General features: G+C 30.4%; 1 protein-coding gene across 1 annotated transcript; it reads right to left on the bottom strand.

Annotated features, from left to right (window-relative positions):
* Nucleotides 1–927: 927 nt before the first annotated feature.
* LOC119687063 lies at nt 928–13,010 on the bottom strand. The gene is made up of 7 exons (XM_038101235.1): nt 12,508–13,010; nt 4,554–4,878; nt 3,865–4,268; nt 3,676–3,797; nt 3,465–3,580; nt 2,521–2,638; nt 928–1,536 (listed from the first exon to the last, which is right to left on the bottom strand). Exons 1-7 carry the CDS (start codon nt 12,899–12,901, stop codon nt 1,012–1,014), a joined length of 2,004 nt encoding a protein of 667 aa, XP_037957163.1. The 5' UTR covers nt 12,902–13,010; the 3' UTR covers nt 928–1,011.
* Between the last annotated feature and the right edge of the window lie 7,438 nt (nt 13,011–20,448).

Raw genomic sequence — 20,448 nt, 5'->3', positions numbered from 1 at the left:
TGAGAATAATTAACATTATTTTTATTTTTATTTTTAAATTTTTCTATTATATATATATATATATATTGTGAATCTCTTCATTATTATTTTTATATATGAATATATATGTATAAATTAACGTTTACGAAAAAAATATATCTTTAAACATGGTTTTATTAAATTAATTTATTTTTTATATGTTATATTATAAATATTATAATTATTAATATTTTAACTTATTTTAAGCTTATATAGTTAATTTTTAACCTAATATTGTTTTCAAAAATTTTATTATTATTTTTTTATTTTCAAGTTTTTATTTAGCCGTTGATTTAATTAATTAATACTTTTTTTAAATATAATATATCATTGTTATATGTGCCATATATTTTCGTTAATATATAATATATACATATATATGTTTAAATACATATATATATATATAATCACATATTAAAAAATCATGCTTTTTATTTTGTTCGTATATAGTTCTCTACATGCAACTTAAGATGATTTTTTACCACTAAGTTTTAAATTGTAAATTGCTCTAAAATATCAATATTTATTTTTACGGATTATATATAGTATATATAGGTAAAGCATAGGTAACGCTAGTTCTATGAGATATGAGTACATCTATTCTATTTTAGTATACATGATGTTTGTCATTATAACCGAGTGTATATATATATATATATATTAAAGTAATATAAACATTTTTATAACAAAAAAAAATAAAAATAAAAAATTTGTAAATAAGAAAAAATTATTTAGACTTTGTAATTAAATTAATATTTTTAAATATTTCAAAAATAAAAATTTATTTTAAAATTATATAAATGTAATTTCTTTTTAAATATATCGCATGTAAAAAATATACTCTAATGAATTGATGAATTAATTAATAAGAGAAATTAAGGACAATTAATAATTAATGAAAAAAAAAATAAAAATAAAAATAATTCACACAAATTTCAATATTTAAGGTCTAAACAATAAATGATATATAACACAATCGCTTCAACATTCAATTTACTTCGGCAAATCATAAGTTTGGACGGGTAATGCCTTCGGCGTTATAATTTCATCCTCAAAATCCATATCATCTTCGTGTGCCGCGAAATCACCGATTCCGCCGCTATGCTCGGTAAAGAATTCATTCGGTACAATTTCAACATCTACTGGTGTGCTTGTTGTTGTTGTGTGTTCAATATCAATACCACTCGTACCAGTACTATCACCTGTAGTTCCACTACTGTTACTACCCTTTCCGGAATTATTAGTTTTCGTTTTTGTGTTTTTTATTGCATAGTCGCGTAGCAAATGCGAATACAGCATATCATCGATGTAGAACATGGTTCCCAAATTATAAACGAATACTTCACTTTCGGTGATTTGTGCATTATTCACCTTAGTCAAATTACTGCCCGGATGGCGTGTAATCTTTATATGTCCGCCACCGATCGTTTCAAAGACTTCATTATCTCGAAGATCTCTATCATAGAGACGTCCGCGTACAAAATGGTGCAATAACATTTTTATGCCACGCTGCGAACCCTGCAAAACATATTTTATATAATTAGAAAATATTTATGAAATGTCTACTTATATATCAATGGATATTTTGTGTGAAAGGTATCCATAGTAATTGAATAATATACAAAAAAACAAAATGTTCAATCTACCAAAATTTATTTTCACGACAACAAACTAGACTTCATCGATTGGAATATCTTTATATCGTTTTAGTGGGTTGAATTGGTTATGACCTTCACATTGTTAGTGAATTTTCTTTTATGACCGTAATAGAGTCTTAGCGTCTATCTTAAATCAAATCGTAATCTAGCTTTTGCAACAGCAAGCAGTTAGACGATGTTATTTTAGGTTTTGTACGTTGTTTAGTCGTTCACATCTTAAACACTCTTGCACTCTTTAGCTGATACAAAAAGACTACGTAATAACATATTCACACTGTCTCATTTAGACGCTTTTGCTCATTATGACCACTAATAAGGATGATTTATAATACACAAATCCTTCATATAAATGAGCTCATTATTAATAAATCAGCTCATTTAAGGCGAAAATAGTCAAATGCCTTGAAAATAACCCTCAAATATAAATTTTCCGCAAGGGAAATAACCAAAATTTAAAATAATTGTCATATATTTGATATATAAAATGTAAACAAACAAGCTATTTCATATACATAAATCAGCTTATGGCAATGGAAACGACCAAAGCTGAATTTCATTAACATAAGTAGTGTTAGCTGCAGAGGAAACATGATATTACGCACGATTTTTTAACTATAAATTCTGGATACTTTTCACACAAAACATATATAATAAGTATCTCATGATATCACGCGTGACATTATAATCTTTATAATAAAATTTATGCAAATATTGTATCACCTAACAACACATATGATAATTATCGGAATTGTACTTATGATAATTATCGGAATTATCGGAAAAAATACTTATATGCACATAGGTATACGTATAGTAAATAAATATATAATAACCAAAAACATACTAAGGCTTCATCTGAAAGTCGATCGAAACCGATACGTTCGAAGGCTTTGTCTTCTGGCACGAAAAATGTGTAATTGGCACCTGAGACATGAGGTGCTATTTCCGCATTATTCAAATATCTGAAAAAAAAATATATATAAATATTTTGTGTTTATTTATGTATAACTATCTAATATAATCAGACGTGTATAATTTACAATTAGAATTTTTTTTTTAAAATAATACGATAATAATTGAAACAGAAAAAAAGAGAAAGAGACGGAGGGAGATATAACAAGATTAGATCTTGAGAACTATTTAAATGGGGCTGTATGAACACTGCCAGACTTACTACAGCTCACTGTTATGTGAAATTCACGCAGAGGAGTTTGACATTCCATATAATGCTAATAATAGAAGTGGAAACTAATTGGAAGAACATACGAATAAGCGTTTTTTCTGTGACTATCTGGCTTTGGTTACCCGATGGTTTTTAGATGAGTAAATTTTTGATAGTTTGTTGAACTGTTTATAGGCAAGGAAGAAAGATTTGTTGAATTACGTAAATTCAGCGGAATAGAACAAGATTTTATTTCTTGAGATTTTTGGCTAAGAGTGTGGTAGTAATATTATTATGAATAATAGGAAGTTATGGGAAGTGGAAAGGTATCTGCTGCCTTATCATTGGAAATAATCAACCAACCAGAGATATGCCATATCTACGGTGGGGTGATTAAGCTAATGGACCACTAAAATAATTTTGGTTGCTAATTATTAAAACTTATGGTAGGTCACCAGATTTGCAGAGGAATATCATGACTATGGTGAAGTAATAATACGGAACACGAACTGATAGACGAGAGTACGAGATAGAGGAGTGCTATGTCATGCCAAAACCCGAAAAGAAGTTGTTATGACCAATTAAGTAAGCAAGTAAGTAATATAATAAAAAAAACTTTTTATTACCTTGTAATTTGCGTAAATCGCGGATCACGCTCTAATGCTAAAAATGAGTGTGATAAGAATTGTGCACCAAACCATGGAAAAGCCAGAAGTGGTGGTGTTTCTTTGTCCTTATGCATCTGAAAGTGAAATAAACAAATTATTTTACATAGACATATCAAGCTAATTTGGTGGTAAACGCAGAAGTAATGTACTTAGAATAAAATACTCATACCTGATGAAGTTTCGAAACAACAGCTTCAGAAACAAAAAGTACTTCTGAAATAATAAACACTTGATTACCATTATAAAGCGTATAATCCGACATAATGGAGACATTATTCACAGTTGGGGTAGCTAAAATAAAAAAGGATTTCTTGCACATATAAAAATAATTGAAAATTTAATTAGCATATAAACTTACGTTGACCACGGAAAATTACATTCTCGCCGCCCATCGTGCGCACAACCATTTGATCGACATTTTTAACTTCCGACATCCGTAAGGGTCGTTGCATAGGTAAAAAATGGTTCCGTAAAACTCCTTCTGTAAACTCTTGCACGCTGAACGGATAGAAACCCCAATCGATCGGATGCCAACGCTGGAAAGCATTATCAGCTGGTATAAGTACAGTATATGGTCCATCATCCATTACTTGTGTCAGATTACTTTTTGATAAGAAATGTTGAAACACTTTTGTGCCACTCTTCATGTTGGACAAGAATAACATCAATGGACTAGCTTTGGATTCTTTTAATATGGGCTCGTTCTTAGTGTGCGTATTAGTAGCATTACGCATTTCCAAACGTTGTGGTTCATTATAGCGACTATAATCAAACCAAAATACTAATATAGCGCACATTATATATAATATAAATATAAAAATTTTCTTTTTATTTTTTGACTGCATACTGTATACCACTAATGATGGAGAGAGCTTGAAAACTTATTGCTGCTCTTCCATACAATTTTTTCAAATTACTGGAAATATCTTAAAACAACTCTTTCTGTCAAAATATTTCAAATCTATTTTGACAGAAAACATTAAGATGTGTGATATATATAATAAAATTAAAAAAAAACTAGTTAACTAGTTGTTAACAATGACTCACCTATTTGTTTCTTGTATGTTTCGTTTCGAGTAGGGCGACTTTCGGTCCCCCAAATAACCGTCAATGGCTATGGCTGTTAGGTTTTCGTTTATGCGTAGTTTATGTAGTATTTGGAAGCCATTCAGTAGCCAGACATTGTTGTGAGATTTCTCCAATTTACGAAAAACGATTTTATGTCCATTTGCATTACCATATGTATCTTCATCGCCGTGGTAGTCATCGAACGCTTTGCCAGGTATGAGATGTTCCAACATGAACTCTTTTAATCGTGGCTTTTCAATTGTACGCAAATCCATTTTTGGTATTATCAATGTGAAGGGAATGTCTGCAAAGTTGAAAAATTTTATGGGTATTATGCCAAATACCCATCATTAGCGGTTTTTTGGAAATATTTCTTTTATTCAATTACACGTAAATAATTTTTTTAAAGCGCAAAAACCAAAGGTTGAACTCGTGCCCTAACAAATTACAAGCTCAGAGTCAGTCCTCAACAGGTAGCTCACTCAAAGGCGTACTTGACTTGTATGTTCGCACTTTTTTCTTGAGTTTTGTTAATTTGTTGTAAAACTTCATTAACAAATTCATTTGCTGTTTTATTTCACAATGAAAATCTGCATTCTCTAGATAACATTTGATAGATGTTTTAAACCGAATAAGTAAGATCAATAAATATGGTCTAAATGCTTTGCAACAAAACTCGCATTTCTTGAAAATTGGCAAATGCTAAATCTATCTTTAAGCGTGAAAGAATAGTATAAATGAGAGGTGCTGACTCTCAGCGAAATGTAAATCTATGACCATGATTTTAGGGGGTAATGAACGGCATTTGGTCATTGTGGGTACGGCAAGCAGACTTGGTCATTCTTGGAACCACAATGACTGTTCTTTTGTGCTGCTTACTGACCCTAACTAAACAGAAGACGTAAAGTAAAATTAATAGTTGTATAGTTAGACATAAATATAGTAATAGTTATACTCTAACAACGTCTAGTCTAACTGCTTTGTAGCAAAATTTATATCTTTAGAAAACTGCGACGGTTAAAAATTATTTTTAGTGTGAGAGAATTGAATAAAATTAGGGCTCTGAATGCAAGTCAAAATCTTAGCTATTGAGCACAACCTAACATCAGACATGTTAAAGCTGTTACATACTCTTTTTCTTCAGCAAAGACTTTCTGTGCACTTTCTCGTGATAGCAACCATGGGCGTACCCAGAGCCGAAACCGAAATTATTGTGTACGGCCATGATAGCAATTGCAGAGTTTCTCAGACTTTGTGGTCGATACTGTTTGCAGTTCTAGCTTGAATTAATAATAAACGGTTTCAAGAGTAATGTTCTCTGGGCAACTGGTTAATATCTGAAACTTTTTTAATAAGCTCCGCGTCTATTTTAGAAGATACTTCCAGGCTTCGTTTTATCTTTTTGTTTTGTAATGATTCTTCAACACAATGATTAATATGTATTTGTCATTAGGTGCCTAAAGTCTGGTTTGAATCAAATTGAAGGGCTCTATTTTTATAATTGTACATATGTTTCTGTTTGCTATTAATATATCGTAATTGTTAAGTAAGATAAATATGTTTTTTAAACGAATGAAGTGATCTAAAAGCCTTTTCCTTGAAATAAATTTTGGGCTACTGTGCTATGTTCAGCTCAACTTTTAACAGGCAGTTCATTTTTCGGAAAATGAAGTGTTAGATATATTAATATCACAGGTTTTTGAAATTAGTTTGCATAATTTTGATGACTTATCAGCAGACACATTGTCAGATATCTTCTTCGGGGAATGAATGACTCTCAGATCAATTCGAAATTTAAAAAATTTTTTACCTCATTAAATAGATTAGATTTTGAGAGGGTTGGGAACTATGTGACCATGTCACTACATCCTTTGAGGATTATTGTGACAAAGTCACTTTAGTTCCATAGGCGCGTAGTAGTGAAAAATGCCATTATGTCCCTTAGAGAGATGTGGCTTATTTGCGTTATTAGTGGATAAGCAGCTGATAAGTACTGAAGTCTGAGTCAAACAAAACTATCACAGTGACACAAACTGTGTTCTGCTGTTTTTGCCTTGTAACACCTAGATTCGTTAGATGTTTTTTGACTCCGCAATGTCCAGTGAGAAAATCTATAGCAAGTTGAATGTCTTTTATGTTCAGCATTAGTAGCTCTCTAGTTCTAGCTTTTGAACGATTCGGCATGAATTCTTTAGCTTGTCTGAAGGTAATTACATTATCCCAATCAGACTGAGCTGCTTTTTTCAACCATTCATTACTTTTAAGCTTGAAAAAGCTCCATGAAGGACCGCAAATTGGTTTTGGTAGAATATAATATGAGGCCGCCCCTTTTTGGCCAGTTTATTAGCTTTCACATTTCCCTCAAATCCGCTGTGTCCATATTAAATGGCCCCTGTTCCTTTCCGCAAGATCTTTGAGAAGTTGAAGAAGTTGACTGGAAGATCAGGAGAAGTTTCAACCACTCAATTCCCTCTCTGTGGTAAGGTGTGTGCTTAGGAGTTAGAAGTTATTAATGAACTAATGATCTGAATTTAGAATAAATAATTGAATAAAAAGATAAAGCTTATTATTTGCTATTATAGAAAGCGTAAATTTAGTAAGCGCTAGACCCAGAACTAGCAAAATTTTTTCTCAATTTTTGTTACAACATTTTAAAAATGGGACGTAGATTTTTATTAACAATATTTTACACTAAATATCTTCCATTTCACTTTCCTTTTTTTTTAATGATAACAATTTCTTTGATTTTTAATTTTCACCTACAAAATTAATGATATTACAAATTAAGTCGATACAAGCTTCCTATGTCATATTAATTTTGACTCGAGTGTTTCCATTGTAACGCTTCTTTTAAATGAAAATTACACACACCATCGTTTGGTTCAAGGGCATTTCTCTGCTTCTTCTCCTCATTGTGTTGGGGTTTCGGTTTAAATGTAATTAAAATTCTGGATGTTGTAATACTCATACATTCCGACATGTCCACAACAAGCGACCAACTATGAAATTTAATTACACAGAAGTGCCCGCAGCAATCGCTTTGCCTACATTTCATCCAAAAGTGTGGGTGTGAATGGTAACGCGAGGGAAAATGGCCATTAGCCATTATGAAACATTTTTAACCATTCTCGAACTTTTTTCTCTTGTTGGTTTGCTTTATTTTTATTTTAATTGCAATAATGGGTTTCTGTTCTCGTATATTTGGCATATTGTAGCAGTGATAAAAAAGTGTCACATGTGACTTGCATACCATTGTGAGTAATTATCATGACTAATCTTAAAGTGATGAGTTTTATACGAGAAACGTATGAAAAACTATTAAAGAATGATTTCTATGGTATTTATTATAAATAATTGTGCGCCTGAAATCCCAACTAAAATAATTCTAGACTTTTTATAAATATCTTAGTATCAATGGCAGTTAAAGACTGGAGTTAATGAATAAAATTATAGCACCTTTATTTTTAAAACTTAGGTGGCGAATCAAAGTGGGAAGTATTTTTTTAAGTTCTACATATGTGTCCGAAATGTTTAAAGAGTTGTGTATCAATGCTTGTAGATTACTTATTTATCGACAGCCGAGTATGTGACCATTACTGTCAGCAATGTATGAGTTGACTAACAGGCAGCTGGTTGGTTTGTATTTGCCGAGAGGAGCACAGAGGATCTTCAAGTCTTAACCGACATTTGCAAAAGACCGTCAAACGGTTCCATAGATGAGTATATTCCATATATCACATTGGTCTTTATTTTAGAACAGTAGTTATTGCCACAAACATTAGAATTTAACTTCCTTAAGGTGATACTCAGAAATACATATCATTGGTATTTATGATAATTTCCATCTTTGCACTTTAAGATGCACCTCCATCTATATCCATGCTCAATCCATGCGGAAAAGGAGTTTGAATATTTCCAAGAAAAGGCATGCGACTATGAGGCGACTAAAATTAAGTAGGCACTAGCCAATACTCTTTGGACTATAAATCGTAGCTAGCGAGTTTACTTGTGGCATCCAACCGGAGGTTTAAATCTGGTATCACGGGGAGCAAGACCTATAGGTTTGACTATTTTAACAAATTGAGGTTGACCCCTTCAATGGAAGTATAGTGGTAGCTGTGGTTAAAACTCAAAATTATGTGGGTAAAATTATTGTATTTATTTCATGGACTCGATGTGGAGTTGCATTTACCAACTGGGTGTTGTACCACACAATGTAAGCGTTTGTCAAGATATTGATAAGTAGCAATTAAGACACCACCGAAATCTCTTATTATTCTATCCAGGTAAGGCCTTTAATATACTATAAATATAGCTGACCGAACCTGAACCTCTGCTAATGGTGCTATTAATTATAAGGAAGCAACAGATAAACCTACAAAAACTAGTTCAACTACGTTACAGTATCTCGTTACATTAGTTAGAATCAAAGTCTTATTTAAAATTAACTAAGAGTTTAACTTACAATTAAATAACAATTAAAATACTTTCTAATCTATACGATAGTCTACATCACCGTTAAGCTAAATAGTTGTTTGGTCTTTTCGGCTATAAAAAGTAACCTTTTCTTAGTAGAGCATAACTCTTCAACGACGATGTTATCCTAACATTATAAACTATGTAATGTGACTGAATATCGGCTTTGTTAGAAAGATTATTTGTTACATACTATGTGATTGTCTGGAATTTCTCTAAGTCAAATGACTTAAGTGTGGTTTATGATGTGAAGATACTATAAGGTCTTTACTATAAGATACTAGAAGATCAAAATAATATTGGAGTTAGTGTCAATGAAAAGTGCTATGGAAACATAATTACTGTTATTTGGTGACATGATCCAACGTAAAATGCCAATTTGAACCATTCATAAAGATAATACCAAATTGCATTTTTTCTTTAAGGTAAAATTTAATAATTGGTTTAGTCAAACAAAAATCATAAACATTCGATGGCCTAAAAATTATTCGTGCTATTGGTAAAATAGGTGTACATGCATATATAGGTTTATGTGATAAAGAGGCCAGTATTGAATTTTCGAGGTTTATGCAGTTTCAGTACCGGACTTTTAGAGATCTCTAGAATCGGTTATTTACTTGAAACTATTTTTAAATAAAAATGCTATGGATCAATATAAGCAAAAGTGAAAAAAAGAATAGGATATATATAAAAAAACACAAATGACCCATTACACTTTAAAAAAAATAGTATACGTATTATATATGGTATGTCTATAGTATGGTTTTTCTGCATATATTCCATTATTTCTGTGAAATATTTTGGTACATTCTTATACAAAAAGTTTATTTTAAATAAATAGGGGCTATTTGAAGATAACTATTACATAAAAAGAAAAAAGTTGAAATTATTTTATTAGAAAGTAATGGTTTGCGAACCAGCCAATCGTATAGATAGACGGATAGTCAAGGATAAGAGCCTTAATGGTTAGAAAATTAAAATAAGTATAGAAATTTTCTGCTACTAAAAAATATGGACTTTCGGCTAATTAATTTTATTAAGTATTCAAATTCAAAAATATTTACATAAGTGCTGGTTTTTAGCACTATATTTTGTATAATTGAGTTTTTATATACGAGAACTAAACCAAGGCCATATAGTTATAATTTTAAGCGACAAAGCAGCAGAAGATAGGTTACTGTTGTCAACAATTCCAAATGTAAGATAATTTATATATATATAAATATAATGTCATATAGAATATACAATACATTTTATGTCAAAAACTAATGACTAATTTTAAGTAGTGCGTAATGAAAATATCCTACTATATATTTTTCTTGCTTTATCATTAACTCGAAATAGTATCAGTTGCTTACAAACTGTAGCTGATTGCTAGAAAAAGACTATCAGTACTTTCTAGGCTGATAAATCGTAGCTACACGTTGCCAAAAAATAAATTTTAGATCATACGAATATTTTTTATGACAGTTTTCCTTATATAATGAGAAACTCTTTCCGCCAAGTTATTTCATTTGGTGATCACCTCGTTCCCATTTGCAACTTAACACTTTCACACAAAATATAAAGTATATATCTGAATCTGGTATTACTTAATGAAACCTTACTTGAGAGTTTCACCAAATCCTAACAATCATATTGAGTTTCTACTTAAAGTTTAAAAGCTTTCATACCTAAAGATTTCTATTTCTTATGAGCGTAAATCTCCGCTCCGCTTAGACAGAGCTGGATGGTGGTATTTATTTTGTCATCTATTCCTACTCTATACTTTATTTCAAGTAATTACAAAAGTAAAGAACATCTTGACTTTGGCCTTGACCTTTTCTATGTATATTATGCACTATTCATTTCTCCTCCTATCGGATTTTCTAAATTTCATATCTACTATTCTGCATCTCCTTCAGTATCCAGTTATAAAAGATGTTGATTTTAATAGTAAGCATACATTCGGGGATAGAATTAATACTAGTTTTTGTGATATCAAATCAAAATGAAGATGATTTCAACATTATTAATATAACGCGCTTTCACTCTATCCTTTATTTCTCTGTGTAAGATAACCCAGAAAAAAATTGTAAGACTTTTTAGAAATTTCACTGTTGTTAACGAGTTTCTTTTCACACAGCCGTTTATTTACAAGTTCTCCGCTAAAAACCTGAAACTATCCACACTTGCATCTTTCTCAACCTTAAACCTCGCACACAGGCACCAATAATCTTGAATTTAAATGAAGTTTTTACATCGAATAATCATCGTCGATTAATAATCATGTATGGGAACATAATTTCTATACACTTTGTGTCAAACAATAAGTGCAAAACTATTTTTACGACTCATGGACTTATAGACTATATCAAATTTAACTTGGTTCTTCTATTCTGAAAACAATTTAGTAAAGAAAGTTCAATCATCGCAAAACTATCGCATGAGGTTTATCTCATTGTTTAACTGTGAGCAAGAATAAAATTAAATGAATTGATGTGGGAATCAATTCCTAACTAGATCCGCGTTTTAAGCTAAACTTCACGGATCTGAAGTAAATTTAGGACTTGCATTAATCAGTTCCCAACATATTGTAGTAGCATTATCTCTAACGAGCCCTTCAGATCTAATCAATGCTTTGTAATAACTTTGATAAATGTTAGAATCTGGCAAACGTTAATGGTGAAAATATCGCCTACTGTGTTGAAGAGCGGAGCATCCAATCGCTTAAGCCTGTACGTAGATACAACAGGTGTTCTATTGTCTTTTCTACGTAGGCTGGTAGACATGTAACATACTACAGTGGATACGACAAGCTAAGTCGAGCTTGGTCATATGTCGTTCAATAGCCCAGTGCCTTGTTAGAATAGATGTGAACTTAGATACTTCTGTCTTGCTTCTGTGTACCAAGCCAGGGGTTCTACGAGTAAAATAACCAAGTAGCCCTTTTTTGCCTGTTTCTGTAAAATTTTTATTTCTCGGATTTTTTAAAACCCTTTAGAAAGACGAAATCAGTAAAGTGGATGAACGTTGGAATAAGCGGATTAAATGATAACAGAAGTGCCATTTTAAGAACTTTGAAACCTATTAAATAATATATGAAGTATATTAGTAATTTTGAGGGAGAGAAAATTTCATTAATTGAACTTATTACTTAATCCAGGGACTGCAGATATTTCGAAGTAAGAGAAGTAATATTTTAGTAAGAGAAGTAGGACACAATAATATGAGTAGGAAAGAGAAGTAGATAAGAAGGAAGCGTAAAAATTGATAGGAGTAGTCCGTTTCAAAGTCTCAATATTTATTAACTGACCATTTATCATTTTGTTTATTTAATTTTTTAAATATAAAAACTATTTAATTGCTTTCCTTAAAGTCACTATTAGTCACTATCAGCATAAGTGACATGCGAGAGACATGTCATATACAGGAGACATAACTTAAATTTATCTAACATATGTCTTTGAACACTTACCCTTTTTTGACTTATAACCGTATGACTCCAGTACTGGTAGGCCATCCTCCACGAAATGGCGCACCTGTTGCCACTTTTCATTGTCATCACTTTCAGCAGCAGCAGTAGCAACGGCAGCAACGGCAGTGGGAGTCGTAGCGGGGGTCGCAGCACTGTCACTTGTGTTTTTATCGCTGTGTGCTGTTGACAACAAGAAATTCGCATCCGGGATTATTTTGCTTTCGATTAGTTTTGAGTTTCTCAGTGTTGGATCTATTTGCATGGCAGATGCTGTTGAGTCACCGATACCGCTGTCGCCGCCATTAATTGTGGAAATTGCTGTTGCTGCCGTTAGGGTAGACAACAGCACAGTTGCGGTTAGCGGCAGGAGCTGCAACATTTTGTTGACGTGCATTTTTAATGGCAACAAATCACAGTGTGGAACTGATTGCTGCCTTGGGTTTCTCTGACTAATTTGTTTTTATAGTTTTTTTTTGCACTTTTATTGAATAATTTTTATTTTAATTTCGTTCTTCAATAACTTTTTCATAAATATTCACTTTTTCGCGTTTTTGAAATTTTTTAGAAAAAGCTTTTTAAATTTAATTAAATTTTTTTTTTATGGCACAGTAATTTTGGCTTTCATTGCGCTGGATTTTCGATTTCTGATAGTCTTGATGGGTTGAATTAGGGTTTTTTATTATTTAAATAATTTTCACATTATTTCTATTTAGTATTTTAACTGAATTTTTCTATTTTGATATCGAATATTGTTTCACTTTTGGCTTTGTGGCAGTTTTGAATATTTATTTTAATTTTGATCTTATGTGAACTTTCTAACGAATTGAATAAAAATAATTTGCTTTATTAATTTTAATCATTTTATATATTTTTTTGCTTGACATTGTGTGAAATCAATATTATTCATTATTGTGTGACTAATGTCATTTTATGCTCTAAAAACATTACTCACACATATCGCTTAAAAGGACAATTACGTCTAATCAAATGTTAAATGTTATGTTCATTTAAAAAAATTGCTTAATTCAATTTAAATTAAGTAGCTAAATGACAGTTTATACGAGTCTACTAAGACTTTCATGTAATCCACATAGAATGCAGGAAGCGCAAAGAAAGTATTTCGTATTGCGCTTTTTCAGCTTCACATTATAAATATTTATTTAGTTTATTTTTTTTAATTTTCTATTACTTGTATTTAATTTACTTAAACATGTAAATTTTACACTATTAGTTTAAGTCGGTATATTTTATAAATGAAATTTTTTAAGAACTAACTTTCTATATAGATTCGTTCTCGTCTGTATAGCTTGTCAATCATTGCTTTTCAAGCATTAATCAATATGTTTTATAATCAATCAGTTTGAATAGATAACTTTATTGAAACTGTGTCAAAAAAACTGAGCTAACTATCAAAAAGATTTTGTCTAAGATATAATATCATGTTTCCACCGATCTCATTTAAGCAGTTTTGCTCATTAAGGTCGGTAATCAAAATAATTTACTATACAAATAGCTTTCATATAAATGTGCTCATTATAAAGAAATCTTTAAATATAATCATTATAAAGAAAGCTTTAAAATAATTCTTCCACAAGAAATTTTATCAAAATATTTGTCATATATTTAAATATAAAATGTAAACAAACAAGCTATTTCGCATACATAAATCAGCTTATGCCAATGAAAACGACCAAATCTTAATTTCTTCAACATAAGTAATTTTAGTTGCAGTGAAAACATGATACAAAGAGCTTTCATATAAATGAGCTCATTATAAATAAATTAACTGATTAAAGGTGTAAACTGTCGAATGCACCGCTTTAAAATAAATTTCCCACAAGGGAAATAACCAAAATAAGAAATATTTGTCATATATTTAAATATAAAATGTAAACACACACGCTATTTCATATGCTTAAATCATCTTGTGCCAATGGAAACGACCAAATTTTATTTTCATCAACATCAGTAATTTTAGCTGCAGTGGAAACATGATATTAGTCTATTTCGAACAGTTTCGAATATAATCTCAATGTGTCTGTCGCTATCATACGAATGTGGTAAATATAATCTTTGTGTTAGAGACTTTCATCAATAATTATTTTGTTTCTTTTGTTTCTTCCCAATTGGAAAAGTCATATCAATTGTCCAAAATGCCTTGTACAGGATTAAATAATTATGGACTACTTTAAATATTTTTGCAATAAGATCGTAACGAATCAAATAAAATCAAAATTTGCAATATATCTTTTATTTCTATTCTTTGGAAAAAGATTGTACAATTGACTAAAATGTTTAGTTTAAAATTAATCCATTAGAGGCGATTTCAAATATAATCCAAAGTAACGGCTTTGCATATCACGCATAAGTTATAAGCTTCAAATTTTTATCATTAATAAATGTCGTAGATATGTTTTGGCAAAGTAACAACAAACGCTTTATTGGCTATAATTATAGACGAACCGTTAGAAATCGAAGTTATGGGAATAATATGTAAATGGTAGAAATGACTTAAATATTGCTTAAATCTCTGCTGAATGGTTAGGATCCATTTACGAGGAACAACTGAAGTGTGAATAGTAGAATAGGTTGGATATAAGGTTTTTGATATAATACATTTAGTTCAGAAGACAGAAATAAAGATCCTTTATATATAAAGGGTCCTTAATTCAGCTTTGTGCTCTTATCAACAATGATGTGTGATCTTATGCTACCAAAATGATTATAAAGATCATAGATAATGTAGAAAAGAACAAAGTTTATTATGGACTACTCCATAAATCAAGTCTCATTCTGATATATACTGAACTTTCAGTACCGATACCATAGTCTTGAGTAGGTTTCCTTTCAGTTGAAGCAGCTAATTACTATGTTTTATGTCCAAACTAGTCGAATTTAGTCGTGCAGTCAAACAAAAATTTTCATCTAATCAGACTATCGAACTATTGATGACTTTTATTTTTGTTTAATGATCAGTTTAATCATTGTGAGTGGAACACCATTGTCCGAAAAGAGAATGAGCATCACTTTGTCTGCTCTCTGAGGCAGAGAATTGTTGAAGACAACAATCTTTATTGTCATAGACTATGTAACTATTGATGAGTTTTAGGTTTAATTTCAGAGAGCACTCTGCCTGCTTTCGCAAGCTCGTTAGCCGGTTTTTAGGAGCTTGACAAGTCGACTTAAATCATAGAGATATACTTTATATTCTTAGGTTACTAAGAATGATGATGAAGTGCTTACTAGACATTAGATAGTAGCATAATAGTTCGAGAAGATTGTGACATTTTTCTTGTGGTTGCTTAAGACCTATTCTGCTATATATCGTATTACTAACAAGCGAAATATTAATAATAATTTTAAAAAATATTTTCAAATACTAAGTCGAATATTGGTGGGTAACTGTTATAAATATAATTATGCAAGACAATATACAATGAGGTGGTCAATCAACAACTGCGCCCTCTGTTTTGAGTTTTCGGTCACACTTTTTGGATTACGACCTTACCACTCATTCTTGGATTGTTTGCAATCCATCAAAGTCGTTGAACTATAGAATTTCGCAGAGTATTCAATATTTATTCACTTGTACTTAATCTTTAATGATATACTCACTTTCTTAAAGGATTGACTATTTACTTAACAAATTTTTATCTTACTTTATTTGTACGGAGGAGCACAATAGATCTCCAGGTCGCAGCAAAAAATCCTCTAACTGGATACTTGTATGCTGTACTCAGTAATATCTATGTTTTTATTTTTTCCCGAATCAATGTAAGTGTGTTAAAAACATTTATAGATAAATATATAGTTAATTTAATTACTGGGAAATTTGATGGAGATAAGTAATCTCAAGTAAATACATTTAAGAGCGCTTTAGATATATACATTTTTATGGATAAATTAATATCCACAGTATTTCAAATTCATTCCTCATATTGATTTCGAAAATATTAAAATACATGTACGAGTAAAATGACATCAATCCATTTTTGAAAAGTTGTAGTATCTCATATATTGCATCACTTACTATATAATGACCGAGTTTATGCAATCCGCTGCCAATAAAGCAAATGTATTTGCAAAAATTAAATTTTTTTTTATGAAAATTTCTTTTTCTTAGCAAAATTTATTCGCATTCCAAAATGCAGTGAAACGAGTTTGTATCTTTGGCTTTCTTTTTTAAGAAGAAAATAAATAAAAAGGTGAAAAAATTGTGCAAAGAAAAGAAATGTTCACTTTTAGTTGATTATATATTTAGTTTAATTCATAGCTGAGCAATGTCCGTCCATGTTAGGTAATTCAATGGAAAACTGTAGGTATTTTGCCTCGTTAACATTTTTCACAATTCCATTTAAAAATGTTTAAATTTACTTATATGTGGCACGTGATAGATGGCTTTAAAATCCGTAGCCAATGGATCGATATGCGAAAGAAAATTTTTAAATAAGTTTGAAAAATAGTCAATTTTTTGTAAATATAATTAAATTAAGACTATTTAATATAGAAGAAATAATAAATAACGTATCTGCCACTGTTTATATAACTGTCACTGTTCTAGATCCGAAAGGACTGGCATTATAACAATTCTTATAATAGCGCCATCTATGAGTTAATGCCGGAAGGTAAGAGAAACAGTAAGAGAATATTATATACTCCTTAATAACGTAAATAATGCGCAAAAACTTTGGAAATGCCAAAAAAATATAAACGAAATCTATTTTTAATTTGGACGTGGACTTTAAAATAAAACGCTGGGTCGACTATTGTTTTGTGTACCATTTGACCATGTCTTGTTGCATATGAACCGATTAGATACATATACATTTAATGCTGCTAGTAAAATGGGTAGAAGTTTTTCAGTCCCTTAAATCCAGTACACAAATTTTTCATTTGTGAGGTGAGTTCTGTGACGGTCATGAGAACCCTGAATAGTAAGATGATGACACAGCACCTTCAGTAAAAATGTTTTACAATGCACAAAACATGGAAAAAGTTTAAAACATTCTTTACATAACATTCTTGTGAGATTCATGGAAGGTAATACTGGTATACTGAATAGTACAGCTTATCCGATCCCTTAAACGCTTAAACTCCTTTGCCTACATGCCTAACGGGAATGAATAGAATGATTGTAGATCTCGCACACAAATTGTTTATTTATTTGGTGAATTCTGTAATGGTCTTGAAGACCCTGAAGAGTAAGATGATGACACAGCACCTTCAGTAAAAATGTTTTACAATGAACAAGGTTAGGTTAGCTTATACTGGAGATTCCTAGGGGATTTACTTAGGCCTATTGGCTCATTGTATTATCATGTATATAAGAATAACTCAGGGCTTACAATGAACAAAATATCGAAAGAGTTAAAGAGCTGTGAGGAGCTGTGAGGAGCTGTTTTGATCAAAGATTTGTGTAATTAAACGAAGTGTCTGTGCGTATTTCGTGCTACACACTTTAACGGACAACCAAAAAAATCGAAAGAACTAAAGCCTTCTTTTCAGCATAAAGGGAAGTTAAAAATATTCCGAAAGAATTCAGTTCAAACATGCCAAACACATGAATCATTATAATTGGCGATGAAACTTGATTCAAACTTGATTTCAATTCAAGCCGTAAATAAAACGCCAGAGTATGTGTGAGTATTGCAAGGCTTACTGCAGTTCTTTCTGATTACTACGTATTTCTTTTAATACTCTCTGTAGAAGTTGTGGAAACTTACAGAAAAAAGAAGCAACTAAGTATCTTTTTCTATTCCTGCCAAGCTTTCGTTTCCAGAAGAAGTAGCTTTTTAGGACAATAGTTTTTTGACAGACTGTTAGACTATATGTACTCGGTAAATCATCAAAAATGCCAAAAAAGATTAAATCACACTTTCAAAAGTGCTAAACCAATACAAATTAAACAGTGAACCTAATATATTATATATATTTTGGGTGATGAATATAAAATATGTTTCGAAAAATTTATTATATGTTTTAAGTGTTCTGATCACTTAGGTAGAAGAAGATTATTTTGAATAAAAATTAAAATAATTAACGTTTCGTATTTTTTTTATAGCCGTAGTTCATAAAATTCTGTGTTTTTGTTACTATGATTATAATTTTAGATTTATTGTATTTTTATACTAGACTTCACAATTATTTCAAATGTTTATAGGCAAAGCACGAACAGCCAGAAGCATTGTTGACCTCTGAGATTCAAGTAAATTTGATCTTATACAAGGCTGCAAGATATGCACATACTCACTCTCAGCGAAGGCATCACAAACACATATGGGCACAGATTTATCCCAGGTCATTCATCATCATGTGAATCTTCAATAAGTACACAATACACAATTATCATCATCAACGTTTGTGGCATATGAAATCGCTAAGAAGAACTATCAGTGTAAGAATGTATCTCACTGCCACTACTCGTTCACAAATTAACTTTAATTAAAGATGGACACTTAAAGATATGTACTGCGTAAATATTTTGATAATAAATGCAAATTAGTTTCACAACAAACAAAAATAAACAAAACAAAAAAAAAATCACAAATATTTTGGCATATATATTAAACACAAATTATATTCATTATTTATCATTGGCTTAATTGGATTTAGTTAATCTTTTTAATTGCAATTACTTGTGGAAAGTGGGGCAGTTGTGCAGACTTACAACAAGTAAGGAAATGGACAGTGCATTCTATTCTTAGATAAAATACAGTTCATTTTATATTTACATTGACATTTCAGAAATAATTATTTAACATATTAAGTTGAATGGCATTATAATTCTAAAATTAATAACTGCTTAATGTAAACTTTCTATTAAACAGACATACACATTTTTCAAATTCAAAAATATGCAATAAAGAGCTAATACCATGTTTCCACTGGTCTCATTTAGTAAGTTTTGCTCATTAAGGCCGCCAATCAAAATAATTTACTATACAAATAGCTTTCATATAAATGTGCTTATTATAAAGAAATCTTTAAATATAATCATTATAAAGAAATTTACCAAAATATTTGTCATATGCTTAAATATAAAATGTAAACAAACAAGCTATTTCGCATGCATAAATCAGCTTATGCCAATGAAAACGACCAAATCATAATTTCTTTAACATAAGTAATTTTAGTTGCAGTGGAAACATGATACAAAGAGCTTTCATTAAATGAGCTCATTATAAATAAATTAACTGATTAAAGGTGTAAACTGTCGAATGCAATGCTTTAAAATAAATTTCCCCACAAGGGAAATCACCAAAATATGAAATATTTGTCATATGTCATATTTAAATATAAAATGTAAACAAACAAGCTATTTCACATACATAAATCAGCTTATGCCAATGGAAACGACCAAATCCTAATTTCATTAACATAAATAATTTTATCTGCAATGGAAACATGATATAAGCAATATTATTGAGTACTTGACCCTTATGGCAAGAAAGTGTGTCAGTTTGTAATAGTTAAGTAAATTTATATGACTGTGGTTTATGCGTTAGTTTTAAGAATAGCATAGCGAATAATAGAGAATAAACAACAAAAATTAACAAAACTCTGAATTTGAATAACGTAAATTTAATGTACGCTGGCTTCGTCCATGGTACAATACAATATGATTGTCTATAATATTAAATGAAGTTCTAAAGTTTTTTTACCGGGTTTAGATTGTTTATTTAACATATAAAAATGATAATAAAACATTAATTTGTGTTCAAATTTTTAATATTTTATTAAAAAATATTTATAATAGAAATATTTCAGTCTATTTCTTAGATCATCTTCAGAGTATATAAGCAAAAAAGTTGAAATATTAAATATTAAAAAAGTATGATATTAAAATATTTATAACATATTTTGCTTTTTATATATTTGTTATTATTATTAAGGAAAGTTTATTGTTAATAACCTTTTCTTTCCTATTATTGCATCACGTTT

Source organism: Teleopsis dalmanni, chromosome X (assembly GCF_002237135.1).
Source record: "Teleopsis dalmanni isolate 2A chromosome X, ASM223713v2, whole genome shotgun sequence".
NCBI classification, from domain to species: Eukaryota; Metazoa; Arthropoda; class Insecta; order Diptera; family Diopsidae; genus Teleopsis; species Teleopsis dalmanni.
This window is presented reverse-complemented; position numbering and strand designations above follow the sequence as displayed.

Excerpts from the sequence above, each read along its gene's own strand:
- LOC119687063 (XM_038101235.1), bottom strand. The coding sequence starts at position 12,901 with ATGCACGTCAACAAAATGTTGCAGCTCCTGCCGCTAACCGCAACTGTG. Across the intron at positions 4,269-4,553 it reads AACATACAAGAAACAAATAG|TCGCTATAATGAACCACAAC; the intron begins GTGAGTCATTGT and ends GTTTGATTATAG. Across the intron at positions 3,798-3,864 it reads TGTAATTTTCCGTGGTCAAC|CTACCCCAACTGTGAATAAT; the intron begins GTAAGTTTATAT and ends TTTTTATTTTAG.